This window comes from Leptidea sinapis, chromosome 14, assembly GCF_905404315.1.
Source record: "Leptidea sinapis chromosome 14, ilLepSina1.1, whole genome shotgun sequence".
Taxonomy (NCBI): domain Eukaryota; kingdom Metazoa; phylum Arthropoda; class Insecta; order Lepidoptera; family Pieridae; genus Leptidea; species Leptidea sinapis.
Genome location: NC_066278.1, coordinates 5,516,628 through 5,541,136, shown reverse-complemented (window position 1 = coordinate 5,541,136; position 24,509 = coordinate 5,516,628). Strand labels below are relative to the sequence as shown.

Sequence of the window (24,509 nt, the reverse complement as noted above, 5' to 3'; positions counted from 1 at the left end):
GTAACTATCCTTAAACAAAAACCTAGGTGTGAGAAAGAGACTGAATGCGATGGACGGTGAAACCGTTTTGAAACCATTTAGTGTCCATTAGTCTCCGGTCGAATTGGACCGCATTTTAATTTTAGTGTTTTATCGTAATTGTTCTGTGTTTCAACTGATATTAATTAATAAAATATAATGGTGTCGTGTTCTGTGTTATATTGTGTTGCTATCTACAGCAACTATCCATTTAAATAAACATTTGACAGGTAACTACCGATTCTTCCATGCTGTTTTCGTGGTGATTATTTTCGTAGAACATATTCACTAAAATATTTCGTATGACATTTTATGTACGCAGTAAATATTCTATTTTCTAAAGATTATATTAATGAAAAATATGTGTTATAAAATATTCTATACGTGAATATGACGCCGTTTATAAATATTCGACATAGGGACTGATTAAAAGCAAGATACCACACATTTCAATAACTCGCTAACACATCTGTAAAACTAGCACACATGAACATTTTGAATTTAGTGTCGCCGTAATGAGGAGAGTTTGTCTATTACGCTAGTATACTAAGATAATGGTAATAAAAACAGTATTTCAGTGTACTCTCAATGTTATGGTTAGAAAGTAGGTACTTACATTAATTAAAAGTGTTGGTACATATATATCATAATATTATAATAAATTTAAAAAAGTTGTCAACCCTTCTTTCGGGTTGCAAGATGGTGTCTAAGTGATATTACCGCCATTACTCTTTTTTAATCTAAAGTAATTATTATTTTATAATATTATGATATTGTGAGATCATTTTTATTCATGACTGTGCCCAATCGAGTGCAATTTTTTGTACTGTGTCTCTACGAAATTAAGTTGGATTAAATCTATATTTTGTAAACTCGTTTGTGTGACTCATTTTACGCTAGGTACCTACTTAGATTAAGGATTGGTCTCCACTGCGCTTCAACTAGATACTGCAGGAGTATTGCAAATTGCGACAACTAATACTAAGCCCAAGTGGGCGTACACAAGCCAGTCTCGAATAATGTGTTACGATGACGTGCCACATGATCTGCTAAACTTTGCTAATAATTGAAACTTAATGCCGGGATGCGTAGTAAAACTTTGTAAAAATAAGAAAGACACTGGGATCATTTATTTTGTATTTTATTTAATCTCAGTAGAATAGCATGAAACGTATATAAGTTAAAAAATTTGAAAGATGCCATTGAGTGTCAAAGTGCCACGCACACAAGCATCTTTACGAATAGCCAATACACACTACAATATAAAGTTGCCGTAATAAAGGTACTGTACTAAGGTTCTGCCGTACCTACTTGGAGCGCAGCGGAGAACAATCCTTAATTTAAGGCTAGGTATTTACTTTTAATGGTACTAATGAGCGTGCTGAATGAAGAATAGTTTCAATTATCTCAAAAACTTACGCACGCATAGAAAGACTAACATAGGAATATAAACTTACTTGTAAAACGAGATTAACTTGTCTGTATAACTACATTATATTATAAATGCAATAATTTATGCGTTCAACTACAATGAGATTTCACTTTCAACTTTCAAGTCTCGACTCTCAACTCAAATTTCAAGATACATTGTGACATTTCGAATATAACAATGACAGCAGAAGTGCGACAGATGGTGTCATTTTTGATTTTGAGTTTGGTCTATTGCGTACATAACATAAAGAGTAATTGTCAAAGTTTAACATAACACCTTCAAGCCATACCTTTCCGTTCTTCAGAACGGCGTGATATTGGCGCGCGCGCATCGTTCTGTATAATTTTACGTGTATTAATAGATTGCTTATAATTAGGATAATTTGAGTGTATCTGAAAGCTATTGAAACAAGCTATAAGACCATGCAAAATAAACTATCTTATAAACAAAATAAGAACTTGGTGAGAAAAAATCTAGTGCCCTGGACCAAGTCTCCTTATTTATATTAATATTTTCTGATGCTCTTTAAATATATCTCTCTCTCTTCCAAGAATATCACTCTTCCTTATCAAATGAGTCAATATATTCCTTGATTCGTTTTCGAATCAGAACTGATCGTTACGATGACTTCGGTTTCTTTCTTGCGTCACGCCGTTCGTTGGGCGAGTGTGGTTTTAACTCCCGTATATCGAGCTAAAATAAAAAAAACATCAGATCATTACATCAATCCTGCTTCTTACGTTAAAGGAAATACAATGGAATCTGGCATGAAACTAAAACATTCATAGAGTTAGCGCTCGAATAAATTCTTTGATGCAATAGGTATCTCTCTTACGGCTACATATTTTCAATTTGACTTATTTCATATCACATTACCAGTAGAAGGCTCCTTTGCACAGGATGCCGGCTTATGGGTAACACAACAGCGTCTATTTCTGCCGTGAAACAGTAATGTGTAAACATAACTGTGTTTCGGACTGAAGGGCGCTGTAGCTAGTAAAAATGGGCAAATGAGACTTAACATCTTATGTCTCAAGGTGACGAGCGTAGTTGTTGTGCCGCTCAGAAGTTGTAAGTCTTTCAAGAATCCTGAGCGGCACTGCATGGGCAGGGCATATCAATTACCATCAGCTGAACGTAGAGCTCGTCTCGTCCCTTATTTTCATTAAATATATTCAATCTTATTTTCCAAATCCATGAAACGATAAGCTGTCATATTCATATAAATATCTATCTAAAATACTACTTCGTTAAATACCAATTGAAAATAGAAAGTGGCCGTTAGTCATTAAATTCTTAAGACTTGGGACGAAGGCTTGAGGATTCGGGCGGGGCCTGCTGCCTTAGAAGCGGAGGCATTTTTAATTTATTACAAACATAATACAGTTTTCTTTAAAGTAAAACTTATCCATTCAAAATATGACTGGTAAACAGTAAAGTCAAAGTCAAATAAATTTTATTCAATTAGGCTTAAATTAAGCGCTTTTAAATTGCCACTACAAATATTTCTTTTAAATTACTGAATTTACCATATTTTTGTTTTAGTTGAGCTCGTGAGAAGAACATACAAAATACTCAATTCGGCCACTCTTTTTAATAAAATAGGGTATTTTACAATGGCTGTAATATACTGTATAACAAATTAATTTGTTAGTTGCTGCATCCATTATATGAGTCGTGTTTACCTAATATAAACTATTTCATAAAAAGTAATAAAGAATTAACTGTATAAATATAAATTATCGTATATTGGATTTATCAAACTTTAGAGCTTGAATGTTTGTGTAAGAATGCTTGTTGTGAACATGATGGTTGTGATTACTGTCACAATTAGTAATTGCATCCAAAATAAATTGTCGTACAGTTTTTGGCTAAAATTGAATAATTAACATGATAAGTATAAAAGTCGGGCGTTTTTTGGTCATTTTTTTCGGAATGTCTATGAATGATTTATTTATTTATTTTATTTATTTATTTATACATAATCCACAGCTCTTAAAATATTTAATTAATACATATAAATGTGATCTGACAGCCAAAAGGGATTAACATTTTAAAGGGCTTAATTTTAAGCAATCGACACAGTAAAACACCATGAATGTATTCGGATATTTGCTAGTCAGTATACAATTATATAAACATGTGCGCGTGTGTGTGGGTGTATGTGTGGTTGTGTGTTTGTGTGTGTATTCGTTTTAATGTGATAAAAACACAGGATTTAAACTTTGAAAAGATACCTAACTAACATGAAATGAACTATCTTAATAAAATCATAAAATTATGTTTCAACTAATATTCTTAATATCTCATTTTTGAATTTGAGTTTATTGAGGTGGAAAATATCAACCGAACTAAACTTATTATTATAGGTTTTATGTAATCGAGTTATTATAGAATGTTTTGCGTAATTTGAGGACACCAGAGGAATAAGAAATAAGCATGTGTGCCTAGAGCGTCTTTTTGGAGTACAAAAATTTAAAGTTTTAGTGGTGAGTTCCTGACAGTCTACATAACCGTGACAAAGCCCATGTAAAAGAGATAATTCAAGAAGGATACGTCTGTTTTCAAGACTAATGAGTTGATGGTGCTTACAAGATTCTTCATAACCTTTATTATAACTGTGAGTCCTAAAGTTAAGGTGATTCACATATTTTCTCTGAATGCTTTCTAATTTCTTAATATAGACAGAATATTGCGGGTTCCATATAACACTACAATATTCAAGAATGCTTCTAATATATGAGTTATACAAAACCTTGATGCAATCCAAGTCAGAAAAGGGGCTACTTACGCGCAAGATGAAGCCTAAACGTTTATATGACTTACATACAATGGTATCTATTTGTTCTCCAAATATTAGCTTTTCATCCAGAAGTACTCCTAAATCTTTGACTACTTGTTTTTTATCAATTTGGTGATGATTAATTTGGTAACTAAATTCTGTTGGAAACCTTCTTCTCGTGAAAGAGACATAGATGCATTTTTCATAGTTGACACCTATGCGGTTACAATTATAATAGCAAGTAAGTCTATCTAAATCGGCTTGCAGTTTGGAACAGTCCAAATTATCTTTGATTGTCATAAATATTTTAGTATCATCGGCGTACATCAGGAACTTTGCATAGTGAAAACATTTACTTATACCATAAAGATAGCAAGCATATAAAAGGGGACCCAGAATTGAGCCTTGAGGGACACCCGAAGGTATGATTTCAAAGTTTGAGCAGTAGCCTCCTACTACTACAGCTTGGGAACGATTTTGTAAGTACGATTCCATCCATCTCAAAAGGTTACCCCGAATACTCAATTCATAAAGCTTATGCATGGTCCACTCGATCGAATGCCTTCTCAAAGTCTGTGTAGATCACATCAATCTGAGACCCACCATCCATACTTGACACAACATAGTCCATAAAACAGCCTAAATTAGTAGTTGTAGATCGCCCCTTCATAAAACCATGTTGCTCTTCAGGAATTAGTGTACTCAGCGCAGGATAAATATGCGTATGAACAACTCTTTCCATTAACTTACTGAGAACATTAAGTATCGATATGGGATGGTAATTTTCTATAGGTACCCTTGACCCTTTTTGTGAACTGGCACAATATGAGCAGTTTTCCAGATGTTCGGAAAATATCCCTCATGTAGGCATCTATTAAACAGCAATGTGATAGGGTATGTAAGGCTGTTGACCGTGTGAGTAAAATAAATTGGATGTATGTTATCAGTACCAGCGCCCTTGTTTTTATCGAGATGAAGAATGATTTTTCTTATTTCTTTCTCCGTAACAACTATTGATTGAATAATACTTGATTGCGGACAGTTATCAATACTATTATCAAAGAAATAGCTTGGATTACAACCATTAGGTTGATTAAAATTTTTGGTAAAGAAATTATTAAATGCTGTACATATATGAACCGGGTTAATGATTTGAGAAGTACCAAGGGTCATTTGTTGAGGATAGGAAGAAACATTTTTTCGTTTGGACTTTACATAGCTCCAAAACATCTTAGAGTTGGTTTTTAATCGTATTTTGTGCAAAGTTGATATACGTTTTATAACATTTATCTTGTAGACTTTTTTGCCTTTTCCTCAGCTCAGAAAAGTCTGCGTAATCGTTAGGATTTCGGTGCTTTATCCAATTGGCGTGTATCTTATTTTTCTCTTTAATTAAAGTATTAATACTAGAGCGAGTTTTTGGCACATATGTTTCTATAGTATCGTTGATAATTTTATAGAACTTTCGGCCAAAGACCAATCGGTTTGCTAATGCAATGATTATTTAAAAATTAATAATTATTTAATAATAATTATTAATTTTTAAATAATCTGCTTTTCTATATTGAAATTTAATTTTAGATTTAGGTATAAATGGAGGGACATGTATATCAGGGGCTATAATACTTAATGCGGGATGGAAAACGTCTTCTTTTACAAGGGGATAATTAGCTTTATGTATTATTTAAGGGAAAGTTGAGAATATAAGATGTAATGTGTTTTTGCAGCTGTTAGTAAGTATGTTATATTGAGAAAGACCAAAGAAAGATAGATCAGTAATTAGGTTGTGTGCAGCCTTTTGTACCTCGACTGAACGCTTTTTTAATATTTTAGGGTGAGTATTCAGACTCCAATCAACACATGATAAATTAAAATCACCCGCTATCAGCAAGTTGTCGTTAGGGTGAGTATTCTGAACGTCTGAGGCTATTTTAAGTAGGGTGTGTATTTTTGATGGCAGATCTGAGGGCATATAAGTCAAAGCTATATGAATGTTGTATAGAGACCCTACATTTTTAGCGGGTATGGTAATCCATATGCATTCTAAATTATCTACATGAAATTCCGGCCGCACACGTGCTTGTTTCCTAGATAGACATAGAACCATAGTCCCCCCTCCGAGTGACCCTCGGTCCAAACGGAAGACATTATATCTATCGCAACACAGTTCCGCATCGAATATCCCATCATGTAGCCAAGTCTCAGTAATAAGTATAATATCATAGTTCTGTAGTAACAAATTATCATAAAATAGCTTTGTCTTTGTTCTTAGGCCTCTGGCGTTTTGATAATAAATTTTTAATGCTTTACTATTGGTATCCATTTTTATTTGATTGAGAAATGGAATTTGATAATTGGAAAATGAGATAATGTGGGTGTAATAAGGTTTTGTTTCCATAAATCTGAATGTAGTTATTGTGTCTGTAATGCAGTTTATATGTGTGATTGAGTTGATTTAGTTTATGTTTATGTCTAGTGTAGTTTGTTTTAAATGTATATATGATAGAAATAAAGAAGGGCTTCTTTTACTTCTCATATTCTCTTCTCTTCTCTTTGTGTACTGCCAAGAAGTGGTTTCAATATTGAAATAGCGGCATGGTATTTTTTCATAATTAGAGCATACTTGCCTTTCACAAATATTTTGTGAAATTAGTTGTTAGTACAACTAATTTCACAAAATATTTGAGCGGTCAATGACCAAACTATTTCAACATTCCCTTTTTAAAAAAAAACACTTTATTTTCTACATCAAAAAAGGAGCGGAAGATCTCCCTTGTTTTTCACTCGCTTGATCACACTATATTTTTCTTTCGTTCAATAGCTTTCATTGGCCGTCAATTTTGTAATTTAAAAATTGTTTGATAATTCATAAAAAACCAAATGTAAGTAACAATAACGAGCAATAAAAATATTTTTTATAATCTTAAAATAGATGGACTATTACTTCTTCTATATTTTTTATTTTAATTATTTTAAAATCTTTTAAACGATCTCAATACATTACGTAGTATTTGCATAAACCTATAGTTTTATCTAAATTAGTCTGGCATTTGGTACTCGTCAGCGTGCCAATTTGGGGAATAATCTGTTAGCCCCGGGATTATAAACATTATTATGGAACGTGTCGGGATTGAACTGAGACTTGTGGTATAAGATTCGGAACAGCTGTTGTCAAGTTTGTAGTGTCTTGATTTTGTTTAATTTTTATTAATTTTCAGCAAACAGAGCTTATTAATACAATACGAAAGAAAAATAAATCTATTTTTAAAACTGCAAATAGTAAAATAGTATATTCGAACCTAGGAAGAAAAGTAGGTCATTCTCACACGCGGAATATTGCGGGTGGCAATGTCCTACTTATCTCACGTGGTGCGTATATGATTTTTTTCCCACCTGGATGAAAATGTGGCTTTTAGTCCCTGTTACGAGGGACAACAGTCATCTTGCCGTAAGAGAATCGGCCACTTTGTCCCTCGTACCGGGGTACTAAAAGCGAACTTTTCATGAAGGTGCGAAAAAATTTTATTTACTATGGAGTTGGTACAGTCAACGTCATAAACATAACTAAAGTGTGTATAATGTTTAATTATAACTATGTATTACGATGTACAAATACAATAAATTATCTCACCAAAGTTTCATCGTCTGGTACTCTGGATAAAAGGTCTAACACTTCATTGTTTGGTATTGTGTGCGGTCTTAGTATTTTTCTTGTAAATTTGTTGACACCTAAAACATAATATTTTCTAAAAACATAGTATTGTATCAATGTAAATTATTGCACTGCTCAAAACTAGCAATTGAATTGACAAGTTAAATAAAAATATAACGAATTCATTAGGTTAGTGTTTGGTAAACCAAAATTAAGAGCACTAAAAAAATTTATTGAATTAGGCGTTACTTTGCGGAAATCCATAAGTATACAAATTATTTAAGTTTTCTTTAGTGTTAATTCCGCCAATATTTGTTTTTAAAACAATTCGACACGTGTTTCGCCTCTACACGAGGCATCCTTAGGACGTCTTGTCTCGCCAAAATCTGGCACGAGACTGAAAGGGAGTGAAGACTGGAGTCTCGAGCACTATAAAAGTATATAGATGACAATGAATGCGGTGTTAGTAAACAACTTTAAATATCGGTTGCGGGTTCAATATGCGAAACTGGGAACTATAAATATTTATCTATGGTTATTCACGTTATCTTTACATGTTTAATTCACAATGACGACGAATTAACTAGTCACTGTTCACTAATGTAAGGTCACTGAAGTAGGGTGTTTTGGTCGTTTGATTACACTCGAAATAAAAACTTGATCAGCGATCGACTATTTATGACGTCAGGTTGCAGGAAATATCATTAAATAAATCGAAGTCTACGACAGTTTAATAACAAGTAGGTTAACATTATCACAACCTTTTTGTACGTGACTGTATTTTAAAGCACTGTCACACATCTCAACCAATAGCGTAATGCAGCAACTGACATGTGTCGTATTAACCGCCTCCACACTCCTTATGTTGCACCAATTTGTTAATGTTTTAGGTATAAGCCGACGATCTCCTTAATCTTTCAAGTTTGGTGCCTTATTTTATCATTCCATGGATTATGTGCATGGTGTCTTCTAACTAATAAGAATAACTAAAGAAGTAATTTTACACACTTACCCCAAGCCATTAGTAAATATTTCAACGGAACAACATACAGTACAACCATAGCACCAAAAAGCATTATTATCGCAATATAACTTAAATATGGCACCGTGAAATTCATTAAACTGAAACAAATTATAAAGAAGTTAATAAAACCTTGTCACCTGTCAGTACCACAAAGTTATTTTGCTTTCAGAAGGTCAACATTTTAGTTTTGAGCGTGTAATGAACATAGCATCACAATCCTGACTGACAGCGGTGAGATTAGAAGGGGGTCGGTCTTCGATATGAGGCTAATACCGACTGTGTGGCGAGATAATTTGTTCTTTGAGTATTGATTAATTTTTGATTTTAGACTTGACTGTTACTGTAATAATTTACGCAGTTCTTGAAAGGACACTAATGCATTTTAGCGCGTCCGCACGTTAGCAGCTGTGATTCGACCATACGACACACAAATATGGACACACGTTTATTTGAAGCCATATTTCTTTTTTCATTTTAATTGCCGTTATATTTAATCTAGTACATATTGGATTTGAATGTGTCTTAGAGTCTGTCTTTTCACTACAGAAAACAATGAGATTTAAAAATAAACTTTACATTAAATTTACCTATTAAGTAATAGGCAGATTGAACCAAATTATTTTTTTATTATTTTATTTTTAAATTACTCAGATTTAATACTGATTAGTGCTAACCCCTACTGCTCTTCCGGCACTCACTTAGTTATCGCCGACTAGCGTCCTATTACTACTACTATATTTTTCGTGAAGGTAAGGTAAGAAGTAAATATCTATAAGTTATACTTGTAGATTATGGCTGGAGATACAGTTTTCCACATTATATCCCGAATCACTAATTGTATAAACACCATTAAAAATATATATTATAATGAATTCGCTTCTGGTGTAGAGGCAAGCTCGTGGGAAGCCCAAATCCCTCATCAGACATAATTGGAACTATACACTACTAGAGGCTGCACACAAAAAGAAGTTTCTTTTCCACTTCTATGGACACTAGAATTAGATGAACTACTAAACAAGTAATAGTCAAAGAGGTTGTTCAATTTGAGATAAAATATCGCCTAAAATAATAAAACAACATCTGGAAAACATCACCAAAAAAGGGCATAACGTTAAAAGGCCTTAAAATGCTTCACTGATACCTCCTACTACTGTTACAAGAGAGGTTAGCGGTGATAATGTATTATTAGGTGATCCTCTTTGCTCGTTTGTCATTGCACTATAGTAAAAATTTATTTCACTCCAGATATATAGAGAAAGTACATACTTTTTGACAGCTTCTCCTAGTGCTGCAACATATCCAATAGCATTTTGAACGGTTTGTGTCACTTCTTGTATTGCCTGTAGTCTTTCCTTAAGCGATTTCTTTTCCTCCTAAAAGGATATGAATATGAATTCGCCAATTATGACAGGATTCACTCGTAATTCAATATAGTCAGTGAGCAAGAAACATAGTTTTCATTATAGGCATGAACCAAAAGTTAACAATAAGCTATCATGAATTTGGTATGAGAAAATATTTCAAGAGGTATATCACGCTTGCACGTGCATCAATTTTTTCATAATCCTTAACATTAAAGGCACGTGCTTGTTATACTTTACTATTACAGCAATTTAATAATTAAGGTTTATTCGGTTTAACTTGAAACTTCGGGAGAATGGTCTAATATTATGAAAGTTTATTGTTTACCTTATCAACTTCATCTTCATCATCTTCTTCAGCCAATAAGTCATCGTCATCTACCGGATTTAGCAATGGATTTCCACCTTGAAACATACATATTTTATTTAAACATTTTGTTATACCAAAGACGGCAAACGGGCTAATGACACAACTGATGGTAAATGACAAACCCTGTGCACAACGATGCTATATTGCGCAGGTTCTTGAAAACACAAAACTGTGTTGAGGGATTTTTGTGTGTGTGTTTTGCACTTTAGCACTTAGGGGCATAAATGTTTAGTCTCAGTAATATAACTAGGTACGCCTATGGACACCTGCAATACCAACGGGCTTAAGACCTAACTTGCCAGAATTTGAAGTATGCTCTACTTTTGAGATTTCTCAGGTTGCATTGCCTATCGCATTGCGCGGTTGTATGTCGGACATCAACGTGCAAGTACCTAATTGTCACATATATATAGTGAAGGTTTTATTACAAAAGACTGTAATATTTGTGAACTTAAAAATTCATTTACAAAAATGTACGATAGGTTTGGACAACATATAATGATTATGGTAAAACATTAATAGCATACAGAATGAATGTGAAGTTTAAGGGTGAATAATATTTTTTATTTTTAATAATATTTTCTATTTTTACTTTTTTACATAAGGGAGCAAACGGGCAAGTGGTTCATGTAATGAAAAGTGTTGAGGAAAACCGCTAATGGACATCCGCAACACCAAGAGTTGACTCTTTAAGTTGGGAATATGTTCTAAGCTTGACGCTATCGGTTAAATCATATCGGTCCAGGGAAATCTCAGCCGGTAATTAATTGTACAAGGTTAATAAATTCCAAAAAAGTTATCTCGCAAAACAACATGGTGCTGCTGAAATTTTGCATTTGGACGTAATGTCCGGTAGTGGAATTCCGCTGACGGTATTAGCCAGAAGAACTTTATACAAATACAAGACCACACTGTGGTGGAAGGCCCCACACCAAGTTGGAGACGATAGTATTTGATTAGTGGATGGCATTCAGTGACAGGAATCAGCAATGGAAACATTTCCCGTAATAGATGTAAACACACAATGAAGCGACGCCTTTATGCAAGGGTCCAAGTTATTAATAAATACATTTAGTTACATTTAAAAAAAAGCTTCACATGGTGTAGTTATGCCCACAGAGACATGCAATGAAACAAAGAAAACTTACTACTGGTGAGGAATCTACTTAACCATTTCCATGGATTTTTGTAGGACTTTATGTACTCTATAAAATAACAACTTAATAAGAATCCAAATAAATCTATGAATTGGAATAATAAAACAAAAAAAGATTTACTAAAGCGTTACAAATCAAATATTTGCCTCGAGGCTATTAGTTTGTTCCCTATTCCTGATAGTTCTTCAAATGTTGGCCATCCAGATTCACTCAAAAAAATAGCATGTTTATTTTTCATAGAAATATTATTATCTACAATATATTACTACTAAAACATACCAGTTAGTCGATAGATGAGCCAATTTCTCGCAAATACCATTAGAATTATGAAGGGAAGCATCCACATTTGATAATAATAACAAAACGCCAACCATGCTAGTAGACCAAGAAACGAACAAATTTTTGACTCCCATTCGAAACAGTCTCTGAAAAAAAGGGTAAATATGAGTTACACATAAAACTCTGGCGAAGCAATGAGCGTCTGATAATAAATGTAATAGGGTCGAGAAGTGCCATCCGTTGATGTCTATCACAAGAACAAATAAATACATTGAACTTAGATTAAGGACTGGTCTCTATAGTGGGCGTACCCGAGCCAGTCTCGAATAATGTGTGACGTTGACGTGCCACATGTTCTGTTAAACTTAGCTAATAATTGAAACTTAAATGCTAGATTGCGTAGTAAAACTTTGTAAAAATATTACTACAAGAAATAAGAAAGACACTGGGATCATATATATCACATATATATCATCAGTAAGTATTTTATATTTTATTAATTTCAATGTAAAATAACACGAAGCGTATATAAAAGCTTAAAAAATTTGAAAGATGCCACGCACACATGCATCTAATACATAGTTGCCGTAATAAAAAAACTATTGTTCTTAGATAGTGCGTATCTAGGTGCGGCTAGATTATGGGTACCACAACGGCGCCTATTTATGCCGTGAAATAATAATGTGTAAACATTACTGTGTTTCGGTCTGAAGGGCGCCGTAGCTAGTGAAATTACTGGGCAAATGAGACTTAACATCTTATGTCCCAAGGTGACGAGCGCAGCATGTAGTGCCGCTCATAATTTTTGGGGTTTTTCAAGAATCCTGAGCGGCACTGCATTGTAATGGGCAGGGCGTATAAATTACCATCAGCTGCACGTCCTGCTCGTCTCGTCCCTTATTTTCATAAAAGGAATAGGAGACCAATCCTTAATCTAAGAATAAAACATACAACACGCAATACAATTCAACACAAAGAGTGATCTCTCGTCTCTACGCGGCACCCGTGGCTGACAACACTGCGATGTCCGCTAAGAGGCGTATTGTTGACACGTATTTTATTAGTATACATAGAGTCTTTACTACTTTAGCTTATATATATATCTATATATACTGTGATTTTACGTGTTAAATCTTTAACAGCCTGTATAGTAGGTACTTTATTGATGTGTGTTACTCACTAGATGACGTTGTGAGTGTGTTTTTGACGTACTCGTCACAGGGGAAGTTTTGTGTATTTTACGGTGCATTAATAGAAGTATTTAATTTTCGAATATACAAATATGGCAATTTTAAAATATGTCTTTCAAGTATTATTATTCAATTTTTTATTTTAATCCTGTCAATATGGACATGTGAAAATTTTAACAAGAACAGTTAGTAAAATAGACGTTTAAAAATCGGGATAAGAATGGGAATATAAAATAGATTTAATGACTTCCTTCGATAAAAAATTCTTCCTTCTGGATCGAATTCAGAATTCCACGTAGATGAACGAGTTAACAACAGGTGAAGCCAGATAGTTATCTATATAGGTATTCAAATTAGGTGAACTTATTGCAAGAAAAACTTGGTAAAAGTTAAAACACTTTATCACACAATGTACAATAATAGTACAATATTTAAACGACCTTAAAGATATTTTTAACTTCATGGAAGAGCTTGACGAAAATGTTTTATATCACGAATGGTAAAGGCTACAATAGTTTAAAAAAAATAAGAAAAAGTCACAGGGGAACCAGACGACAACATTGATAGTTTTTCTTCTTGAAAAAAATTGAGTAAAAAGCAACAACGAAGTATAGTTTGGAGTTTGCACTTACTGTAAAATTTTTCCCACTTCGATAAACCACATAATAATAGATTTTAATCTCATCACATTCCGAATGAACAATTGCCTTTTGAATTTCGCTTCTTGGTGCATATACTTCGGTTCCTTTGGATTTACTACTCTTATTGCTGCCTTTAACTGTAATATTATTAATAAATAAATTCAGGTAAATAAATACATAATAGTTAATTTATTGAAGTAGGCGTTACTTCGCGGAAATCCATAACTATACAAACGATTGAGTCGCATCTACACGAGGCATCCTGAGGACGTGTGGTCTCGCCAAAATCTGGCACGATCAAGACAAATATTGGCGGAATTAACACTAAAGAAAACTCAAATCATTTGTATACACAATAGTTGCTATTTTTTGAAGTTATACTTCTTTAGGCGCGTCATGAAAAAATTATGAGAGTGAAATTTTAAGATGCGCGCGCATCGAGCGACTTGAAAGCCTCACAATTGGGACGAATTTAGACAGTTCATACCTAATACCATTAATTATACTTTTAACATTATTTGAATGTCTATCTACGTGGAACACTTTAGCAATCATTGCGTGTATTTTGACATTTTTCTTGACATTATTTGACATTATAAGTAATATGATTGATTTTTGCTTAAACGCTTCACACATATCTGTTGGCTAGGAATTAGAACGACTCCTAGCCAGTACCGACTAACGTAGTAGCTACGGATATATTAAATATTATTTATATTCAATGTCATTAATTGTATCTATTTGACACATATATGACGGCCTATTTGAAAGATAAAACATTATATTTCTAAGTGAAAGACACGGTAGGGATGGTATCCCATTACGTTACGAAATATGTCATTGGTTGCCTAATTATGACTCAAATCGTACCATCAGGTGGGACAACCACTCCTTCCGTCATTTCTTCTCATGAAAAAATGTACACGTATTTTTTTATGGAAAAGGAGGACAAACGAGTGTACGGGTCACCTGGTGTTAAGTGATCACCGCCGCCCACATTCTCTTGCAACACCAGAGGAATCACAGGAGCGTTGCCGGCCTTTTAGGAAGGTGTACGCGCTTTTTTTTAAGGTAACCATGTCGTATCGTCACGGAAACTCCGCATAAGGAAGTTCATTCCACAGCTTTGTAGTACGTGGAAGAAAGCTCCTTGAAAACCGCACTGTGGAGGAGCGCCACACATCCAGAATTGTGAGGATGATATCCTAACTTGTGGCGTGTAGTGTTACAGAATTATCTTAAACTTACCGGATTCCATATTACGGACATTTCCAATAATATTTGCGGGCAGTTGCCCTTTGCCCGCGCTCTCATTTTCTTGTCCTTGAGTGCGAACCATCGTTTTTCACCATTGCGGATAGATAACAAGGGCACAGCTAACTTTCCCAGAAACTCTACTTTATGGTCGTGGTCTTCATCGTATACTGTTAGTTCTAGGATAGAACTTATGTCTTTGACTGTACTGAAATCGGACCATGGCAATATGAGAACACATTAATTGTCAGTGTAAGCTTAGATAGAAACATATAAATTATTTAAAACAAATTTCGTCTAAAGTAGGGCAGTAGCACATTTGTTATGTATGATTTTTTAACTTTACCAACATTACGTTTCGATTATTACTTATTTATGTAGTAATTTTTTATGACTAAAATATATTTTAAAGTGACTAATTAGTAATAGAATTGTTACTAAAACACCACAGATATTCGTAATACGAAAAATAGTTTTTAAATCGACTGCTACAGACAATTTTTACGGCTGACCGCATTTTGACGGCTTGCCGTATTTTACAGAGATAAAGTTCTATATAAAAATATTTTTACTTTTATAGTCTGTAAAATGACCTTTTGTTTGGTATTTTGTGTAGCTTGTCTTACTCAATGTATTTTTAACGAGAAAAATATATCCCCGGCCTCCCGCGAGCAGACATAATAACTTTGTCTGCCTGTCACCTCGCCTGTTATCTAAGGGTATGAGTGTATTAAACTTTTAACCTTTTTAACAGATAATAAAATAGTGCTCTATTTTTGCCAAACTAAATTTAACTTGGATAACGTTAATGCTTCATATTCGCCAAGAATGTAAAAAGGAGTCGAAGAAAATAGCATTTGCAATGAAGAAGAGAAAAAATCTACGAATTTGTGGTGATTTGAGGATATAGACCAATTGAAGGCTTCATTGCACAAGATATCGGCTAGATGGGTACCGCAACGGCGCTTTTTTCGGCGTCAAGCAGCATTATTGTGAGTCGGTTTGAAGGACGCCGTAATAGTGCTCTAATTAAACTCAATATCTTACGTCTTGAAGTGAAGAGCGAAATTGCAATACCGCTTGTTATTCTGGGATTTTCAAAAATTCCGAGTACCGCTGCACTGTTATTTTATTTTACATAATATAATAAATACAAAAACAAACACTTAAACTTTATAAAGTGTATCTGTCGCTTAAATTTTAATAACAGAAATATTAATGAGCATGGTGTATAACCATCAGAGCATTTCTAAAAGTTTCTTAGTGAGCCTTTGAAATTTATAATGCTATACGTTTCTTAATTTGTATTTTTCAAATGCTTCGTTTCGCTTATAATATTTTGACAGTTAATTGAACCTTATTTTATTTATATTTGACCTAAAAACTAAACAATTAAAAGCTTAACTTACAAAGTGAATATCTTCATCCAATTTGGTTGCAACGTCTTGTATTCCGTATGAGTTTGAAGTCTTGCATTTCCAAGTTCTAGAACGCAGAAGGGGTCTGATTTCCCGCCAAGATCTGCTGCGGCTAATCCTTTAGCACCATACACTTTCACACAAAGCCATCCCACACCGGCAGACATTTCATTAAGTCGAAACCATACCTGGAATTATTCAGAGAATACATCATATAATAAAGCTGACGGAAATAACTGGTTGGCACGTACAGGGTCGCCAAGGTATCCAAAAATAAATAAATATGTTAACAGCCCTCATTTGTTTTAGAAATTATAACAAGAATATGGCGTATTCAATATCATGAGGAATTTATATACTTAAATAAAAATTTTAAGAATTAAAGAATGTATGTTTTTTTGAATTGATTTTCGATAATATATTATATAATATCGTTCTATCACGAGAGCAGTTATTACTGCAGATGCAATTACTAAATTTAGATCAAATATCTTTTTTGATGGAACTATACGAAAGGTAATTTTTTGCAGTTGTACAAACGTTTTTGATCGTGAATATAATCTGTGAACCATTCACTTCTTTACAATGTTGAAAACTTATCCCAAAACGTACTTATTACAAAATGAAAATAAAACTTTTTCAAAATGGATACCTTGAGAATTCTTTTTAATCAATCATAACCAAAAACCAGACTACCCATCATTAAGATAATTACCTGATGAGAAATAAAAAAAATAAACAAAAAAATTAACGGGTTGCACTCCAGGAGTGCCGGTAGAAGTGAAAACTTGAACATTAACGTTATGTAATTTTGAATATTTTGGAATGGTTGGGGAATCATTTCGCACGAATTGCTTTATTTATCAGCATAAAAGTACTAGCGTTTATGCGATTAAATACAATATTCATTTATTGCGCTATCGCATAAAAAATAGAATTTATATTACATAAGAAATTAAAAACTTCAGAACTATTATAATTATATTACATTAAAAAGCTTATCTCTCAGAAAAATCAACTTTCATCCATAATTTCAACGACTGTCTTATGAATTTTCGATCAGCTCACGTGTCCTGACGCTAGTTTAACATTTTATACCCATCCCAAGAAAATTGCTCAGCGCCGCTAAATAAGTTTTCACTTCAATAATTAAACTGTAAAAATATTTCACGGCTGAGTTTCGACCTCGCGGTGTTTCGGCTTCGCAATCACAATGATTCATCCATTGGTCCAATGACCGTATGATTATTAAGTTTGTATAGCCCAACTATAATTAGTTACATGTATGAATTTTTCATCCATAATTTCAACTATCTTACTAATTTGCGATCAGGCCATGTGTCTTAACGCGAGTTTAAAATTTTATACCTATCCCAAGTGCTGAACGCCGGTAAAGAAGTTTTTACTTTAAAAAGTCTGACAATAGCCTGGAACTTAATAATGAAAACTGTATTAATTTGCCGTTTAAAAGCTTGAGTTGTGATTACTCAAAGACTTAATGTTAAGTAAAGGAGTAATACACTGGCCTGCAAAAGTAAGTATCACACTTTTCAAATTAATTTTTTTTCGTAAATATAGAAGGTAGAGATTTAAGATTAAAAACGTTTTGTTGCAAATTTTATAGGCTTTAATTCTTAGAAACTAAAATTATACATTAGTAACATTTTTAAATTAAAAAAGATAAAACAATGAAAATAGACATTTTTAGTTTAGTGTAAAAAAATTCAACTAAACTGTATTACATATTATTTCATTTTTAATAACTGGTATTGCCTCCTCGAGCTCTGATTACAGCTTCGAGCCGGTTTGGCATACTGAACACTAGGTTTCGGAGCCGATGTTGGGGAATATTCTCCCATTCTTCTACCAGGGCCTGCTTTAGTGCCCTGAGGGTAGTAGGTGGTGGTCTGCGATTTCTGACTAGCCTCCCAAGCTCACCCCAGGCGTGTTCAATCGGGTTGAGATCAGGACTTCTTGATGGCCAAGCCATAACGCTGATACCGACCTCCTGAATATACTCTTGTACGATATGAGCCGTGTGTGGCCGGGCATTATCATGCATCAGCATCGATCCATCACCCATATTTGCTAAATACGGCCCTGCATACTCATTGAGAATCTCTTGAGCATATCTTTGCCCAGTGAGGGTGCCATTTTCTATGGCTACTGGCTCTGTGCGACCTTCTGAAGATATGCCAGTCCATACATGTACACTGCCTCCACCGTATTGGACACTTTCTGAGATGCAGGCTTGAAGGTATCGCTCACCAGGTCGCCTGTAAACACTTCGCCTTCCATCAGAAGTGTAAAGGGAGAATCGAGACTCATCTGCAAACAAAATTCTTGACCATTCTTCTTCATCCCACTGCATGTGTTCACGGGCGTATCGCGGTCTCGCTACTCGATGCTGTCTCTCGAGTTTTGGGCCACTCGCTGGTCTTCGGGGTTTCAAATTTGCAGCAAGTCTTCTTCTCACTGTACTGTCACTAATGTAGTCCCTCCGGGTCTGAAGTAGCTATTGCTGGACTTCAACTGCATTTTGGTGGCGATTCCTTAACACAGTGGAAATAATATAACGATCTTCTCGGGCACTGGTACACCTGGGTCTGCCATTACAAGGTCTTCTCAGATGGTGTCCAGTCTCTTCGTACCTTCGCTTTACCTTCTGGACCGTTCGTACCGTCACACCCACCATTCTTGCAGTGCGACGCATACTGATGCCTAGTTCCAGAAAAGCCATGATCCTAGCACATTCTTCAACTGAAAGAGGCATGATAAATAAATGTTATGTGCTTTTTAGCATAAATTTTTAAAACAAGACCCATCGATCTTGAAAAAAATTTAAAACAGAAAGAAAAATGTGAAAATTGTAATTCGGAAACGTCCACTTTGAAAAAGGAATGGTTTTGTTTTTGAAGTTTTTTTTCAGCCAATTCTTAAAAGAAAGTTACCGACTATAAAGTTTTTATGTACAAAATTAAATTCTCTTTGGAGTCCTTTTTATTTCGAAAGTATATCTTGTGAATTTAAAACGTTATCCCAATTTTAAAAGTGTGATACTTACTTTTGAAGGCCAGTGTATGTTGTTGGCGCACGAAAGTGTCCTAATTGGGACATACTCTTTGATTGGAAGTTGGAACCCAAAAATTTTCACAATGAGTACCTAACATTCGAAGACACAGACGCGCGACTAGATGTCTACTTTTTTATAATATTTGGTTGATTAATATGAATATAGTTTGTTTATATGCAAATTATTATATCATTGGTAATAATTTTACCATTAGCTATATGCATTACAGCATTTTCGCGAAAATATTAAATTGAAAGAAACAAAAGCTGTTTTTGCTAAGTAGTTAACGTATTACTCACAAATAACTCATTTTAATGGATATTCCGAACTTTAGAGATAAGACAATAATTGTTTATAAACAAAGATATAATGTCTTCATTTTAAAAGGCCATCAACACTTTAAATTGACTGACCTGCATCAAGCGCTATTGCTGATGATTTTAATATTTATATGTTTATTTGATACTTACAATAATAATTAAGTATTTTTCTGTATAGTAGAAATGTTAGACGTTACGGCTTTAATGATTTGTTAAATCCTCATTCGACGTCATAATAAACTATCGCTCTATGGGCGAAAATATTAAAAATGAATTTCAAAGGATTGATATGTTCAATTACTAGTCTGTCCAGGGTAGAGTTGGGATGCGTTATCATTTCGATCATATTGTCACTGTGTAGGAAAGTTATGACACAATCAAAATAGAGCTTGTAAGAAATAAATTCCCTTTTTAGGGCAAAAAACGGAAACCTTATAGATTCGTCATGTCTGTCTGTACGTATGTCACGGCCACTTTTTTCCGAAACTATAAGAACTATACTGTTGAAACTTGGTAAATAGATGTATTTTGTGAAACGTATTAAGATTTTCGCACAAAAATAATAAAAAAAAATTTAAGGGATAATACTTAGAACTAAAACTCAAAAATTTTTTTCATCAAACCCAAACGTGGGGTATCTATGGATAAGTCTTAAAAATGATATGCACTTGTCCGCTTTTTTTATTATCTGTGAACTTTTTTTATTTTTTTATTATTGAACCGACAACACATGAAAATTAAACTATTTACAAAGCTATTACGTGATGACCTACTGCCAATTACAGGAACGTCCACCATTTAAGGTATAAAATTTATAATTGCATGTTGCTGCACACGTCTTACAAAAATAACATATCGAGTAAAGTTCACCGGTCTTTTAATTGCATTAATTTATGGTTTCCACAGGATTCCTCATAACTAGAACCGAATATATTTGAAATTATACTGAATATAATAGAATAGAATAAAAATTTATTGATAACAAACTACCACCACACAATTATTAAATTACAAACCAGAATGAGTAATTAATTCTTAGAACTTACTAATAAAACCAATTAAATAATACAATTTATTGCTAAAAACGAAAAAGGTACTGTGCGGCAGTGAATTTCACCAAATGGAGCTAACTCAGTAATAAGCTGCAATGGCGTGGCGCCAATGTAGCACTAGCTCCAATATTATTAAGTTCTGGAGTAGCAGCGACTAGTAATTATTTAAATTATAGTTATGAATATAATTCAATAGAAGTTAAAATCAGTAAATAAAAGCAGTTCTCTCCTTCCCACAAGCACACCGAGGTTCTAGTCTCCTTAGGAGACGCCCCGTGACTGTTGTTGCGTAGTCTTTGCGGCCTCCACGGCCCATGTGTCGCTGTAAAAGCATGGCTAACAGCATAGAGGAGGTTTTAGTCGGTATGGGGTGTCCGCTTACGCGGACACTCGAGTCTATATGTCCAGTATATTACGCCCCGTTCCGGGGCGTAAATACGTAACTGTATTTCCTCCTCTCAAAAAAATAAAGGCAGTATAGATACCTATTTTTTTAACTCTTAAAAAAAAGAGAATGAACGTAAAAAGAAGATCTAAATGTACGATTGAAAAATGTAAAAAAAAGTGGTTATTAATAATAAATAAATTTTAATATAAATTATGGTATAATACTGAAAGGTAATTTATTTACTTGATTATTTTATTTGATTTTTCACTTACATATCTTTTTCTTATATTCTCAATTTCTTTAGGATTTTCTCGATAGCTTGCAAGGTCTGTGATAGTCTCCGACTGAGTGGTCCCACTTATGGTAAGAAGTAAAAATATCTGTCCGTTTCCTTCCTCCAGGTCCTGCCATATGCTGTGTGTTTTTTCTCTTTCTAATTTCGACAAGTCTATTGCACATCTGAAATGAACATTTTAAATGTATAATCAATTTTATCAAATGTACGACTTAATCTAACTAAAACATATAAAGTCTATTGAAAATTCAAAACGACTTTAAAACATAAAATAAAACCTATTTTGAAAAATTTGTCGAATCTACATCTACTTTCAGCTATGAGAAAACAAACCTAAAAATATTTGAAAAATAAAAGTTAAAAACATTTTAAATAGTTCATGAGTCTAATAATCAACTCTTGATCTTGTTTGTGGCGGCGTAGTGGGGTGGGTCGTTTCCTTCCCAAAAAGAAGGCTGAAGGAAATGATGTCCGCTAGCTATGCTCGTGAAACTTACTCACTTCAAAATAATTAATTGTAGAATTATGAAGTATATATTGATTCATAGCGTTATATCGTGTGGAATTATACTATGGGGTAGTGCAGCGGAAGTAAATAATATCTTCATACTTCAAAAAAGAGCTGTACGTGCCATATACCAAATGAGCCCACGAGAATCTCAAAGGGAAAAATTCAAACAAATTCATATTATGACCATATACGGCCAATATATTTATAGCAATCTCCTGCACGTACATAAACATTATAATTTATACATTAAAATAAGGGAAAACCATAATTTGAACACTAGAAATAACTACAAGCTTATAGTGCCCCCTACTAGGCTCTGTAAAATAAACAATTCTTTGCATGCAATGATATTAAATTTTACAATAAATTACCAAAAAGTTTATCTGAATTATTAATAAATAAATTTAATTTTTTTATTAAACGCAGACTTATGTCGAAGGCTTATTACAGTATTGAAGATTACGTAAACGATATTACAATATGGAATTGAATAGTATTATAGCTTTTATTATGGATTTTATGGTTCAGCCTCGTATTGTTTTTAAACTTTTGTATAATTACATGTATTTATATTGTATTTTTTGTGATTGACGTGGCCGAGCAATCTTTTGATTTTATGTCAATAAAATATTTTTGACTTTGACTTTACTAGTTTATCTAGTATGCCCAGCCTAGCGAAACTCTCTAAGAAAAAAACCGATTCACTCGATTGTATTAAACGTGCAGTCATTGATAGATTGACAGATGACGGCTATAATCTTGTAAAAACCAGAGGTAGCCCACTACGTTTTAAGCAACTGTTCGCTTTCAAACTTAGTATATTGAAAAGTATATTGACAGGAACTATGAATGAAGCTATCGTTCTGAGCGTTATTATTCTAAGTATGTATATATATAAACATCATATATCATTTACACGTCTAGAAAGACTGTGACAGCTGTGAAAATGTTAAAAAAAAATAGACTTTAGAACTAACCTCTATTTTGAGCAATTAACGCACACTAACACAAAGTGTCATACAAATCGCGATTGTAAGACGTAGCTTGTCACGCACACTAACCTTTTATTCCTGGCCTGTTTTCATCGGTTGTCTAAAGACTAAGAGACTCTATCTAGACGTATTAATTAACACATATACTATATAAACCACCTATTCAGAATAGTGGGAAGCTCTGTGGCACAGGATGCCCGCTAGATTATGGGTACCACAATGTCGCCTATTTCTGCCGGGAAGCAGTAATGTGTAAGCATTACTGTGTATTGGTATGAAGGGCGCCGTAGCTAGTGAAATTACTCTGAAAATGAGACTTAACATCTTATGTCTCAAGGTGAAGAGCGCATTTGTAGTGCCGCTCAGTATTCTTGGGGTTTTTCAAGAATCCTGAGCGGCACTGCAATCAATTACCATCAGCTGAACGTCCTGCTCGTCTCGTCCGTTATTTTCATAAAAAAAAAACCGTACCAAAAGACCAGCACCTTTTTTTTAGACTTAAGTAAAAATTCAATTCAATACCAACCTTCCTAAAAAGTCATCCTTGGTCTGTTTGTCCTTATCCCATACGGTTACTTCTAATATTTGTTCCTGATCATCATACAGATGCAGATCAAATTGTTCCAACCACGATGGATGTAGGGACTTCCAGACTACCTTACTCTTATACTTCTCGTTACCTAATCTGAAATTAAGTAATATGTCGCTTTATTCAAAAGAAGATACACTAGATCCATTTGACCGCGTGCAAGCTCGAATTGTAGGGGATCCAGTGCTCTGTGAACGGCTGGATCACTTGGCGTTGCGTAGAGACGTTGCTCCATTGTGTGTCTTCTACCGTATTTATCACGGGGAGTGTTCCGAAGTGCTGTTTCGCCTGATTCATGCCGGAAAATTACAATAACACGCCACAAATTAGGATATCATCCCCACCATCTGGATGTGTCGCCTCCACAGAGCGGTTTTCAAGGAGCTTTCTTCTACATACTACAAAACTGTGGAATGAGTGACTCCCTTGTATGGTGTTTCCGGGACGATAGGACATGGGACACGCGTACACCTTCCTCAAAGGCCTGCAACGTTCCTGTGATTCCTCTGGTGTTGCAAGAGAATGTGACCGGCGGAGATCACTTAAAACCAGGTGACCCGTACGCTCGTTTGTCCTCCTATTCCATAAAAAAAACACTGGAGTCCATTGTTTACCTACTTCATACACATTTTACCAGTTTACCGGCTTCTTAGAACAGCACGCCGGATAGAATAGATATATATTTATTTACCATGACAATAATATAACATA

The 24,509-nt window shown here is 34.1% G+C and overlaps 1 protein-coding gene across 1 annotated transcript in view; it reads right to left on the bottom strand.

The window, feature by feature from the left end:
* The window catches only part of LOC126967863 (multiple C2 and transmembrane domain-containing protein-like), a 43,237-nt gene continuing 18,728 nt past the window's right edge, over window positions 1-24,509 (bottom strand). The window contains exons 4-15 of the mRNA XM_050812549.1: window positions 23,736-23,894; window positions 21,684-21,870; window positions 16,570-16,766; window positions 15,155-15,368; window positions 13,898-14,043; window positions 12,076-12,221; window positions 11,788-11,844; window positions 10,598-10,674; window positions 10,175-10,281; window positions 8,897-9,006; window positions 7,864-7,961; window positions 1-2,143 (exon numbers count right to left, since the gene is read on the bottom strand). Coding sequence (XP_050668506.1) covers window positions 2,069-2,143; window positions 7,864-7,961; window positions 8,897-9,006; window positions 10,175-10,281; window positions 10,598-10,674; window positions 11,788-11,844; window positions 12,076-12,221; window positions 13,898-14,043; window positions 15,155-15,368; window positions 16,570-16,766; window positions 21,684-21,870; window positions 23,736-23,894 — 1,573 coding nt within the window. The 3' untranslated portion in view covers window positions 1-2,068. The remainder of the gene's footprint in view (window positions 2,144-7,863; window positions 7,962-8,896; window positions 9,007-10,174; window positions 10,282-10,597; window positions 10,675-11,787; window positions 11,845-12,075; window positions 12,222-13,897; window positions 14,044-15,154; window positions 15,369-16,569; window positions 16,767-21,683; window positions 21,871-23,735; window positions 23,895-24,509) is intronic.